We start from the raw sequence: 13,314 nt of genomic DNA on the forward strand, positions 1-13,314 counted from the left end.
GTCACAGGTTTTGTTTTTCTTTTTGCTGCCAGTAAACAGTTGACTGCTGCCACCTTTCTCCCTGTGCTTGACTACAGCGGCCTTCTATACATGTTTCTGGTGAATTGTTTAGGATCTCTGGATTCTGTGTATCACAGTGCCTTCAGGTTCATCACGGGTTGCAGAGCTCTCACTCACCACTGCACCTTATATGATTGAGCTGAACATCCCTGTTTGGCAAAGCGCCGTCTTACACACTGGTAGACTTTTATTTACAAAGCTAGCTGAGGTCCACATTATTTAAGTGACTACATCGCTAAAACTCACAGTAGTCACTGTTTATCTTCCAATAATTTGTATTTAAACGTGTTAAAGTTTCATTCTGAATTTAGGAATCTCTGTTTAAGTCCTCTGCACCTGAAGCTACTAAAAACTGTGACTCATCTGTGAGGGAAGATGTTATTCTCTGGTGCTACCAAATACAAGCATGAAGAACCCTGAGAACCTCGTACCTCCTCCATGTCGAAAGAGTCGGCGTTTTCTGAGCGAAGCTGGGCCAGCTGAGGCGGGGTCAGGCTAGCAGGAGCTTTATCTGGAGTGGAGGTCAGGTTGTTCTCCTCTTTCACCTCCTGACCTCCCTCCTCTTCTGTTCTCTGATTGGTTGACTGAAGGTCAGCTGAGTCTGGTTCTGGTCTGGTGCTGCTCTGGTCAGGACTGAAGGGAAGTCAGATGATTAGTAGAAACTGAGTGATAAGTACCTTTACCTGTGAATTACTACAGATTTGATCTCAGAGAAACAGATAGAAATGGCAGGTAATTATCTCGTTAATTCACAAATTGCTTCACAAATGTGCAAAAAACATAACATATTGAAATAAAATACAGTTATTTTTATTTAAAATTAAACCAGGAGTGTTTATATTGAGCAGAGTAGCGACAAGTATGGAAACAAATTCAAAATGAAAGTAGTCAATTATTTATAGCACCAGTTTTTGCAGTACTGGTAACACCTGTACTGCTAAATCACTTCTTAAAACCCACTTTTACAGATTTGCATTTATGTGAGGTTTACTTCTAGCTTTAATTAGTTTTAGTGCTTTATTCTGTATATTTTAGATGTTCTCTCTTGTTTTATTTTACTTTTAGCTGCCTGGTTCCTTGGTGTGTTGTCTTCTCTCTAATTCTTTAATTCTTAGTTTTTTATATTTTTACGCACAATCTTGTTCTTTAATTTTCAAACTGCCTAGTTCCCTTGATTGAGTTGCGTGCTAATCCAGCTAAATACTCATTTAATTTATTGTAATTTTTACTGTTTATTTTTGATTGACTGCTCTGACTCGTCTTCTATATCTTGTTTGATTCTCTCTGTGTTTCTATGTTTTAACTGTTCTTCAGGGTGCTACATAAACGAAGTTATTACATTACTTGGAAAAATATCATACATGCTGGTTCCAGTTTTCTAATTTTTTTTAAATAAGTAAATAAATAAATAAATTTAAGTCCATTTTTTTAGTTTTTATGATTTATGATCATCTAACTGTATAAACCAAAGCCTTTACTTGTGGTTGTGCTGTTTTCTTAGAGATAAAGTGCTTTAGTTTGCAGTGAAAAATGAAAATGTAGAAATGTGACAGAAATAAATAAAAAACACCCAGAAACTGTTCGGGTTCAGAAAACAGTCCTGGTTTCAGTGTTGGCTAACTACCACTAGCTGCTGTTACCTGTTGTCTGTCAACCGATCCGACTCTCCGTCGCCGTTGGTTTCCTCGGTAACCGTCGCCAGGGAACAGTTGTCTTTTTTGCGCGTGTGCTTCTGGATGACCGTCTCCACCTGGTGGCCGGAGGTGGCGCTGCAGCCGTCCTGATCCGTGCCGGCGTATGCGTGTCCGTTGGTGTGTGTGTGATCGGAGGCGGTTGCGTGTCCGTTCAGCTGCTGGTTGCTCATCTGACCTTCAGGCGACTCGGGCGAAGCCGCCAGCAGGTTGTGTTTGCTGATGCTCTTTTTCAGGAGCTGCTTGGCGACGTTAACGGCCGACCTGCTCTTCTTCTGAGGAGGTGTCTGTTCACTGGCACTTCCTGCTCCGCCTCCTTCTCCTCCGTCTCCTCCTGAGAAAGATACAAGACAAAGATATCAGTTTGAAATGCACCTTCAGTCATTGGTTGGCTGGTTGGTTGGCTAGTTGGCTGGTTGGTGTTTTGATTGGTTGGTGGGTTGGTGGTTTGATTGGTTGGTTGGTGGGTTAGTTAATAGGTAGGGAGGTAGGTACCTTATTAATCCCAATGGAAATTCAAGTAGTTTATCCAGGTAGTGTATTCATGATCTGAAAAGGTTAACGTTAACTAAATACGACTGGAATTCATGTGGACCTTTCATTTAGGACTAAAAGTATGACTTCATAATCACCGATTATCCAGCTCTTCAATTATTTAAAGGTCAAAGCAATGATTTTTTTTTAGTTTGATGATTTTTCCTTTAATTGAGTCATTTATAATTGCTATATGCAGTCTATTTTCCTGAAAACCCTCCAAAGATTTATTTTGCTATTTATTTCAATTAAGTTGTATCTATGTAGCATCAATTCACAACATGTCACCTCACAGCCCTTCACATAGCCAGGTGAAGACGAATTTTACACAAAGAACTTTCGATTCCCTTTGAGTACGTGGTCGGTGATGGTGGGAAGGAACCAAAAAAATAAATAAAAACAGTCAGCTTCTCTGCACTGATCTAGGCTACAGAAAAAGAGTGGATTGGTGTGGTTGCCATGCTTACCAAGGTCTTTGGAGCTGATGCGCTGGACCGGCTGTCCGGAAACCTGACTGTAGAGCTGGAAGAACTCGTTAGCGACTGTCGTCAGGACCTCGATCTGACGGAAACGACCTGAGAGAGACGAGAACAAAACAGCAGTCACAGAGTTAGAAGCGTTAAAACGAGCAATAAAAACAGGCAGAAATACCGCAAAACAAACAACTTTATGAATTTAACACGTTAAGATAGCAAGGGAAAAGAAGCAGGTTTTGAGAATTTTGACCTGGACACAGTCAGAGGTAAGCGACTCCATAGCTCAGGGGCAAAGACAACAAAAGCTCGACCTCCTGGTATCTTAAGGCAAGCTCTCAGATGCTGGTTATCTGATCTGAGAGACTTTAGGTCAACATGGACGGCCCCAAATGTGCCTTTGACAACAAATATAATCTTTTACTTTATTTCCTTCATTCATATATCCCCTAATAACTCACTTCAGTATATCAAATTAATAAAATCTGACCTTTTTAAATCTGAAAAACACCTTCCTACCTTAAAATGGCTTAAATGCAACTCTACAACATTCTTTTCTCTAAAATGTGTAGATCTATGAAGTCAGAACTCACATGTCTGCTGTTCGGTGGAGCTCAAACACTATAAAACTACTGTAACAAGTTGCACAATTCACCAGATTCAGTCATAATGATCGAACCAGACACTGACTCTGAAGCAGAAAATGACAGGATCGAGCCTTCGGGTTTGTTACATACAAATCCCTGAAAGTCTGAATCTGTGTTTTTAAAATGCTTGTTGGTGCTCTGCAGTTTCTAGTTGGAAACGCTCCGTCATGCCGCTGACTGCTTGTTTTGCTCATGACATGTTAACAATGCAAGCAGAGGGGGGGCTTAAGTCTACACTCAGCGAGCACTTTATTAGGATATAGTCTGTCAGGCCTCCCTTCGCACTCACACGGCCTCACTTCTTAATGTCACGGATTCCACAGCGTGCTGGAAATGCTGCTTCAGGACTCTGCTCACTTTATTTCTTCACATCTGTCAGCTCCACATCCCAAAGGACCGGATTCAGACGTGCTGACTGGCGAGGAAGAAGTTCACTCAGCTCTAGGAGAGCTCTGCTTTGAGACGTGGGTGAAGTTGCCATTAAATGGTAAATAGTAGCCACAGAGCAGGGGTGTCAAACATGCAGTGTGCGGGCCAAAAGCGGCCCTCAGAGAGTAAAACATTCCAGAGAGGATTTTTTTTTTTTTCTGTTTTGCTGATTTTTGTCTGACCTTTGTCATCTGTCTCACATTTTTGTCATTTTGTTTCTCGTTTTTGTTGTTCTTTGTCTTTTGTTGTCTTGCTTGTGTCGTTTGTGCATTTTTTGTCACTTTGTGTTTCATTTTTATAATATTTTGTCTTGTTTTTGTTGTTTTTTTGTCTTTTTTGTCTGATTTTTGCATTTGTGTCATGTTTTTGTCGTTTTGTTTCTTGTTTTTGTTGTTTTGTGTTTCCTTTTTGTCTCGCTTGCATTGTTTGTCTATATTTTTTGTCATTTTGTTTCTCGGTTTCATCATTACTGTCTCATTTGTGTTGTTTGTCCATTTTTTTGTGGCTTTGTAACTTTTTAATCAGTTTTTTGTCTCTTTTTTTATTTTGTTTCCTATCATTTGCCTCATTTGTTGTCATTTTGTGTCTCATTTTTGTCATTTTATGTCTAATTGTTGGTCAGATTTTGTGTTGTTTTTTTGTCTGACTTTTGTCGTTGTGATCATAAAGTAAAATAACAGATTGTTCAGGTCCAGATACCCGAGACTAAATATTTTGTGCCTTTCTGTAGACACTCTGATCTGGAAGTTGTAATGTGTAAATGATAAACATAAGTAATGCACTTTTTGGCACTAAAGCAAAGGAAACATGAGGAGTTGTTGCTATTTATAGGTTATTATTCTGTGATTTTACTGGTCACTGGAGATCAAACTGGGCTGAATGTGGAACCAACCTGAACTAAGATGAGTTTGACACTCCCGCCATAGAGGGATGCAAAAGGTCAGCAGCTATATTTAAATAGGCTGTGGTGTTTAAACAATGACTGGCTGGGGCCCAAAGTGTGGTAAGAAACATTCTGTGGACCATTACACCACCACTAACCTGCAACAGTGCAGGTTGGGTTCATGGATTCTTGTTGATGAGCTACCATCTGCAGCCTTTGACGCTTTTGTTTCTGCATTAATAAACTAAAAAAAAGCCTAATGTTGGGCCTAAAAGTGGACGTTAGAGCTTCCTCCTCCTGCGGTTGTGTAAGTCGAGCTGTCAGTCTCATCGCTAACTGGATGATGACTAGCATACTTCCCCTCCTCCCCTCGCTGTCTAAATACTTGTCAGTCTGTTATGAAACTCGGTCTTCTGCTGTCCGTCTGTAAACGCCTCTAAAGTCATCACCTGAAATACTGCACAGTCCTGTTTTGTCGTTTTCTCCCACCTCTCGCTTCTCAAAAAAGACTCAGGGCTCGTAAATTTTCAGTTACATCACAGCTGGGATGATCTGGTGATTCTCAGTCTTATTTAATCATGAACTGAAATGCTTGGTCTGGACGGAAAACCACTGGAACTGCTGCAGCAGTGAGTTTAGGAATATCGTGACATTTTGTACACGCTGATGGATATAATGTAGAGCAGCATTAGTACGTTCTCAGGTGTTTACACAGACAGAGAAGAAACAGAAGAAATCTCACCTTAACCCAGGACATCGTGATTAGAAAGGAAGACTCTCAACCAGGCAAACAACGCTTCTTCAACGTCAAATGCAGTTGTATTCTGAGTGGCTACATACAACTGATATCTCCAAAACTTCAACAGTAAAAACAAGAAAAATGTCACAAAAATAAGAGATTTTTAAACTGTAATACTAGAGTTGAAGTAAGAGCATGCTATCTACAAGGTCTACAGCAGCAGCAAGGGCAGCAAATGTACTCAAATACTGCACTTTTTTTAAACCGAACACACATAAAAAACACAGAATTACACATTGAGCGTGAACTATTCTGACATATATCATTAAACATAACACGTATTCACCACCTCTAAGGTTTCTTCTGTGAAAGCTGTTTGTACAACCCCGACACATTATAAAAACAGACTGCTAATGGCAAAGTCAACACATTTCTAATGGTGTCCTAATGTCAACAAACACGTCTCAAAGAACTGAAACTACAGCCCAGAATTTAATATCAGAACAGAGCTCTGGAGCCTTTTGTTAACCACGCCTGACGTACGTCAGCGGGGTTACTGCATTCGGTGCGGTATCCGGCTGGGTAAGTATGTATGTGGGTATGTATGTTTGTATGCGTGTATGTCCGGTCAGATATCTCTGCAACTGCTGAAGTCAGGATAATCAAACTTGGCACTGAAGATCAGTCTAACGTCCCCTGCTCAGTTGTGGAGTTAGAGGTCAGCAGATCAAGTAGGAAGGGAGATACGTAGGATGATCAAAATTGATACAGAGTCATATGCAAGTATTTAATACCATCTACTGAAACTCGCCGGTAGATGGCGTGGTTCTGCCATCTACTGAGGGCTAGTCTAGTTGCTTCTAGTTTTAGTTTTTTGCTCATTTAATACGTGGTTCACTGTCAGAACATTCATAAATATACATTTGGGTTTTTTATTTTTAAAGAAAAGCATTTTTTTTAAGCATTTTATAGAGCAACTTCAGCTAAAATAGAGCAACTTTAACTAATATAGAGCAACTTTAGCTGAAATACAGCAACTTTAAATAACAGAGCAATTTTAGCTAATATAGAGCAACTTTAACTAATATAGAGCAACTTTAGTTAACATAGAGCAATTTTAGCTAATATAGAGCTACTTTAGCTAATATAAAGCAACTTAGGTAATCTAGAGCAACTTTAACTAATATAGAGCAACTTTAGTTAACAGAGCAATTTTAGCTAATATAGGGCAATTTTAGCTAATATAGAGCAACTTTAGCTAATCTAGAGCAACTTCAACTAATGTAGAGCAACTTCAATATAGAGCAACTTTAGTTAATATAGAGCAACTTTAACAAATATAGAGCAACTTTAACTCATATACAGCAATTTTAGCTAATATAGAGCAACTTTAACTCATATACAGCAATTTTAGCTAATATAGAGCAACTTTAACTCATATAGAGCAATTTTAGTGAATACAGACCAACTTCGAATCTTGTACACTACCGTTCAAAAGTTTGGGGTCACTTAGAAATGTCCTTATTTTTTAATTTAATGTTATTATTTTTTTATTTAAATGAACCATAAATCCAGTCTAGACATTGTTAATGTGGTAAATGACTATTCTAGCTGGAAATGGATGACTTTAAATGGAATATTTCAATTAACGACAACTAAATAAATCCAGGTTCTCGCTCTATTCTAAACTGTTTTACTGTCATCCCCCTTCAGGAAGAACAGTGTGCGTCAAACAGTGTAGAGTAAAAAGGTTGGCTTTCCAGTGCTTCTACCTTTCTCTCTAAGCAATCATCTGACATGGAAATACCGCACAGTTCAAAGCACAGTCTCTGTCTTTAACTCGTGTTTGTGGCGAGTTTGTCATACTTGTTCCATTGTCTGACAACAGAAATAGAAAAATATGTAAATGAGAATGGTTTTACTGGGAATTTTAGGCGTATTAAAATGCAATATGTGGGTACAGAAGCAATCACATGGAAACACTGGCTAAGTTTAGTAACAATATAATAATTCAGTTCCTCGGATGGTGGGAGTGCATGAAGACTCTTGTGTTCACTCTAACAGCCAACAGCAGAACATCCGGTGTGGGTTTTATGAGGCTGAGACATTTTAGAAAGAGCAGAAGCAGCTCTAAGAAAGAAAATATACCTGGCAAACAGCTGCTCTTTCAGAAAGGTTCTTCTCACAAGTAGCTGGCAGCGAGGTGGCAGGATTATGCAAAGTCTGAGCTGGAATATTGTTGGTTTCTCAGTTTGAACATAGCAGCTCTGTAAAATTCTCACTGACTTGTAAAGCTGGGAGTCTGTCCAAGTGTGGAGAGAATGAGGAATGGCAGCGGTAAAGGAATCCAGATCTTAACAGTTTATAACATCCACAAAAAATGGATTTTGACCATGTGGGACCTTTAATTTCTGTTCCCAAAATTAATGTACCAGATCGGGGGCCTCAAAGTCGTGGCCCGATATTTTGTAGCCCCCTACTTGACAGTAATGTTTAGTGTTAGTGTGGCCCTTACCATTTTCTGATACACATCTTTTTTTTAAGGTTTTCCCGCTGTCCACTTAAATCCGTCTTTATTATTCTGTTATTTATTCCTCTTTATACTTACACATTTATTTTAATTTTTTTTAACAGATTTGTTACTTTTTCATTTATTACTCTTGATATTTAAATGTTTAATTCCATATTTTTTCCATATTTATTTTTTATTTATTCCTCTTCATATTTACACATTTATTTCCTTATTTTTAACAGATTCATTTTTAATTTATTCTTTAATTAATTCCTCTTTATATTTAAACGTGTATTTACTTTTTTAAAAACAGATGTTTAAATGTATTCTTTTTTTATTCCTCTTCATATTTACACATTTATTTCCTTATTTTTAACAGATTCATTTTTTATTTATTCTTTAATTAATTCCTCTTTATATTTACATGTGTATTTACTTTTTTTTTAAAACAGATGTTTAAATGTATTCTTTTTTTTCCCTATTTATATTTACACATTTATTTCCTTATTTTTTAACATGTATTCCTCTTTCAATACATGAAACCTTTTTTTGTGGAATACTTGATGCGTCCCAGCCTCACTCAGACCCTACCTCCACGCTCCACCTGCCACCAGGTAAATTGAGTTTGAGACTCCCATGTTAGTGAAAAAAGCTGCTGCAAAAAAGAGGACGAGAGGTAGATAGAGAACAAACCTGAGCTAAAAGGAGCATGAATGTTGGGGCTTCAATCCATCAGGGGGAAGCAAAAACAAATGAAAACAGATGATGTTTCTCAGAGTCTCCTGGCAGAAGGCAGATCAGCTTCACACATCGATAACATGCCGTGTTTTCAGCATATTCTTCACCCCCAAAGTGGCCAAGCATTAAATGAAAGCACATTTAACAAGCTTCAAATAATCTGAAAGAAGCTACAAATAAGGAAGAACGACTCCAGAGCCTCTTCTAGCAGCCGGCTGAGTGTGATGATAGTAATACCGTTTCCTGCTGCCTGCTGACGCTGCACTAATCCTCATTCTGAGGACCCTAAAACAGGAAGTGAGGAATCATAGAGAGCAACACAAAATCCTCCCCCTTTTTTCTCTCTTTATCCCGGGAGATTTCTCCTCATGGTGAGAACGAGGCCTTACATAACAAACAACAACACGCACATGTGTGTCTGGGATCCAGGGAACCGATGGAAGAGGATGAGAATGTTCTGGAAAAGAAAAAAGGCTTTCAGGAGCCACAGACGGACCCGGACGCTGTTAAAGGAGAAATCCACCTAAAATACATGAACCGTCACCTCACACTTCCACTAAACTAAATCCATCCAGGGTGAATGCCGGGACTGAATATTACCCTTCAGGTTTCAACTACCGCTCTCCTTTCACATGATCTCAGCGTCACATATGTGCAAAGACTGAAAATCGACAATGCAATACTGATACTGACTTTATCCCTCTCAATCCCTACACCCATTAGTGTCTTTATTTTTTTATTTTATTTACTCTTTATTCCTCTTTATATTACCAAATTTAATTCCTTATTTTTAACAGATTTTTTATTTATTTATTCCTCTTTATATTTACACATTAATTCTTTATTCTTTACAGATGTATTTTTATATATTATTTTATTTATTCCTCTTTATAATTACACAATTATTTACTTATTTCTAACAGATTTATTTTTATGTATTATTTTATTTATTCCTCTTTACATTTACTCATTTATTTACTTATTTTTAACACATTTATTTTTTATTTATTCTTCTATTTTCTTCCCTTTATATTTAATTTCCTTTTTTTTTACAGATTTTTAAAAATTTATTCTTTTATTTATTCCTCTTCATAATTACACATTTATTTTCTTACTTTATAACACATTTATTTTTTATTTATTCTTTTATCAATTCCACTTTACATTTAGACAATTATTTCCTTATTTTTTTACAGATGTATTTTATATTTATTCCTCTTTATACTTACATATTTATTTCCTTATTTTTTAACAGACTTATTTGTATGTATTCTCTAATTAATTTCTCTTTATATTTACACATTTATTTCCCTATTTTTTATCAGATTTTTTAATTTATTCTTTCATTTATTCCTCTTGATATTTACACATTTATTTCCTTATTTTTTTTAACCGATTTATCTTTTATTATGGCATTCCTATTTCTCCATCGTTGTGAGCAGCTCAGAAACAGTCTTACAATGGGTCATCAATAAACTTTTCTTGATCAGCATAAATGGGGATGTGTTGAGCTTATATCTCAGTCTGTGTGCATTTATGGTCAGCCTCCTTTTCCCTGTTTGTCATTACTCATAACAAGCAGTAGATCCACACTCTAATAACACTAATAATGCCCATTAAATGCTCCTGTCACACACAACAAGCATTGCAAAGGTTGCACAATCTGTTCCTGCTTCATTTACATCATCAAACACGCTGGGAGGTCTAAATTTGGTGAAATTAGTCACACATAATTTGAATGCTCTTTGTGTGTTTATTTATGTCACAAATTAAGGCACAGGACACTTACATAACTAAATTTCCCTGCAGCCGGCCACGAAATAGTGATCATGTTTCCGATGCGGGTAATAAATAAACAGATCAGAGCGATGGCAGGCAAAAGACGACGTGTGAGAGCGCCGCTGCAGTTTATGGTCTGTAAACTGAACGCAAACCAACAGAAACCAACGTAAACAATAACTAATCTGTTTCCAAACACAATGCAGCGGTGTTCCACACCGAAGAAGCAAGAAGCGTTTGATTAAGGTGACTGGAGGCTGCAGCAAAACAGGAAGCACACTATTGGATTTATCTATTAATGGGGGACAAATTCAATATTCGAACACTAGATGTACGATAAGGACGTATTAGTGGAGACTCAAGACCAGACAGCTGCAATAAATAATGTACAAAAACAGGACAAAAGGGACAAAAACAAGACGTCCTTTCCAGAGACAGGAAGTTAATGTTTGACCTTTACTTTCTGATCACCTACAACAGAAGAGTCAAACTCATCTTAGTTCAGGTTCCACATTCAGCCCAGTTTGATCTCTAGTGGACCGGACCAGGAAAATCACAAATAATGATAATGAAATAGTAATAAATCGATAAATCTTGGATGTCCCACCATCAAACAGGAAGTGCTGTCTAACGAGCCTGTACATGCTCCAATCTGCCTGAAGCTTTACATGTGTGATCAGCGATGTGCCCTGATCACATCCATGGGCTGATATACAGTCTCAGATGGACATGCGTGGGATAGCTGAGCCACAAGGGTGTGAGGACCCGACCAACGCTGCTTTTGCAGCTTTAATTTTGCTTGTTTTTGTGTATATTTGGTGTTGCTACTGGTGAATGTATGTGTTTATATGTGGAAGAAGAGCTGAACTCTATGGGATCCCAACAAATAAACGGCGAAGAGCATTTGCACAACAAACACATTCCTCTTCCACATGCATTCAGTCACTAGTATTTTGTCATCTTGAGTTGTTTTTCTGCCCACCAGACTTTGGTTCCACGAAATGTTGTCCCCCTGCTGACTCAGTTCTGTGTTTGTGCCTCCAAAACAGCTTGTGACTCATTTAGTCGTTATCTGGAGATAACAAGTAAATGAGGTTGCGATACCGAGATAAGCAGATGGAAACAATACGTATGTGTGAGCCGACACACCTCTGCTCTGCATCACGCTGTTTGTTCTACAAATCCAACATCCAGGTTAATGTGTCTGAGACCTCTGAGTGGAACAACCTGAATCCTGAACAAGTGGAGAGACTGATGAGGAATCAGTTTGTTGTGTCTGTCGCTCTCAGTCACATCGTTATTTAATCAGGCTTCTACTTTTACCATTTAGGTCTTTAATGTGTTTCCACACTTGTCTCCCATCTGCACTGAGTAAACTCAACCCGCAGTTCAGCCTTGTTCAGCTGAAAAGTTCCTGAATTTTTCCTCACGCAGCCGTTAGTCTGAGCCAAGTCTCTAACAGCTTTCAGGCTGCACTGAGAAACACAGAATTCTTTGTACAGAATCCAGTCTGTGCAAACAATTTATTTTGTTAAATTTCTGAATGAGAAATACGATAAAGATGAAATACGAAGCTAAGATTAGATCTCCTTCAGTTTTCCAACAGAATCACAGATGAGTAGCTTCTTTCTATTTTCTATTAAGGATAACTTCCAACCCAGCAGTGTGTTTTGGGGTTCAGAGGGTTAAATCTCTTTCTCCACTGTGAGTAGGAATGTGCTGAGTATTTTTATTTTTTGTTCATGAATTGACATCTGCTCGTGATGACAAATATCTCACTAGTTTCAGAAGATGAGGCACAGAGTGAAGAGCCGACTTCTTTTAGAGCAGTTAGACGTCGGCACAGCTCTGGCATCAGCCGGTTGGTTCTTCACCCGTCACCTAAATTATGTGCTTTATGTAAAAAAGCACTATACTTCTATATTTGTATATTTGTTTGTATTTTATCTGCTGTTAGTTAAAGGGGAACTTCGGTTTTTTTCAACCTGGGGTCTGTTTCCATATGTAATTTCATACAAGTGAGTGATGGAGAAATTAATTTTCGACATAGCTCCAGTATTTAGCCAGGCAGGCAGCTTAGCAGCTCAGCTAGCAGCTCAGCTAGTGAAAAGTATCGGGCAACTGGCCCCCCGCGTCAAAGTCCGCCCTAACGTGCTTTTTTCCCCACACTGACCGGCTCAGATAGTCTCAATGAGTGTCCCACAACATACTAGAGATGAGAAGTGAACGAAAACCTCCACATTACCTGGCGATCGCCATTTGTTGTCGTCTGTATCCAAAGCTCAGGACGCTAGGAAGCAAATCTTGTTCCGAAATCGCGCGATAGCTCGTGCCAAAACGTGTGATTTCAGGACAAGATTTGCTTCCTAGCATCCTGAGCTTTGGATACAGATGACAACAAATAGCATCACTCACTTGTATGAAATGACATATGAAAACAGACCCCAGGTTGAAAAAAACCGAAGTTCCCCTTTAATATCATAGCTGGTGGTGCTTTCATGTTTCCTCCTCAAAACTGTGAATGTGTGTTTGTAACTTTACCAAATGTACGGTCAGCTGTGTAAACCAATCAGAACAGAGAGTTTTTAATACCCAACTACTATGGCCAGCCATAGAAAATAAAGGCAAAGAGATAAAACTAGAAATAGGACAGGCAGGGCTTCAATTAGTCTTGGAACTGGACTTGACTGGTGGCAAAAAAATGAAACCTGCTACACTCGACAGCATAAAAAAAGCTACCAACCTGAAAAGCATAGAGATAAATTATAGATATTCTGTGTTTCAATGTAAATAGATGAAACAACTGATGAAACAACACTCAAAAACTAC

General features: G+C 38.3%; 1 protein-coding gene across 1 annotated transcript in view; it reads right to left on the reverse strand.

Annotated features, from left to right (window-relative positions):
• itprid2 (ITPR interacting domain containing 2) overlaps positions 1 to 13,314 on the reverse strand; it is a 52,845-nt gene that overhangs the window by 12,259 nt on the left and 27,272 nt on the right. Inside the window, 3 exon segments of the mRNA XM_022203632.2 lie at positions 492 to 693; positions 1,701 to 2,085; positions 2,753 to 2,860. Of these exon segments, the coding sequence (XP_022059324.2) occupies positions 492 to 693; positions 1,701 to 2,085; positions 2,753 to 2,860 (695 nt within the window).

The sequence above is a fragment of the Acanthochromis polyacanthus genome, chromosome 14 (assembly GCF_021347895.1).
Source record: "Acanthochromis polyacanthus isolate Apoly-LR-REF ecotype Palm Island chromosome 14, KAUST_Apoly_ChrSc, whole genome shotgun sequence".
In the NCBI taxonomy this organism is placed as follows: Eukaryota; Metazoa; Chordata; class Actinopteri; family Pomacentridae; genus Acanthochromis; species Acanthochromis polyacanthus.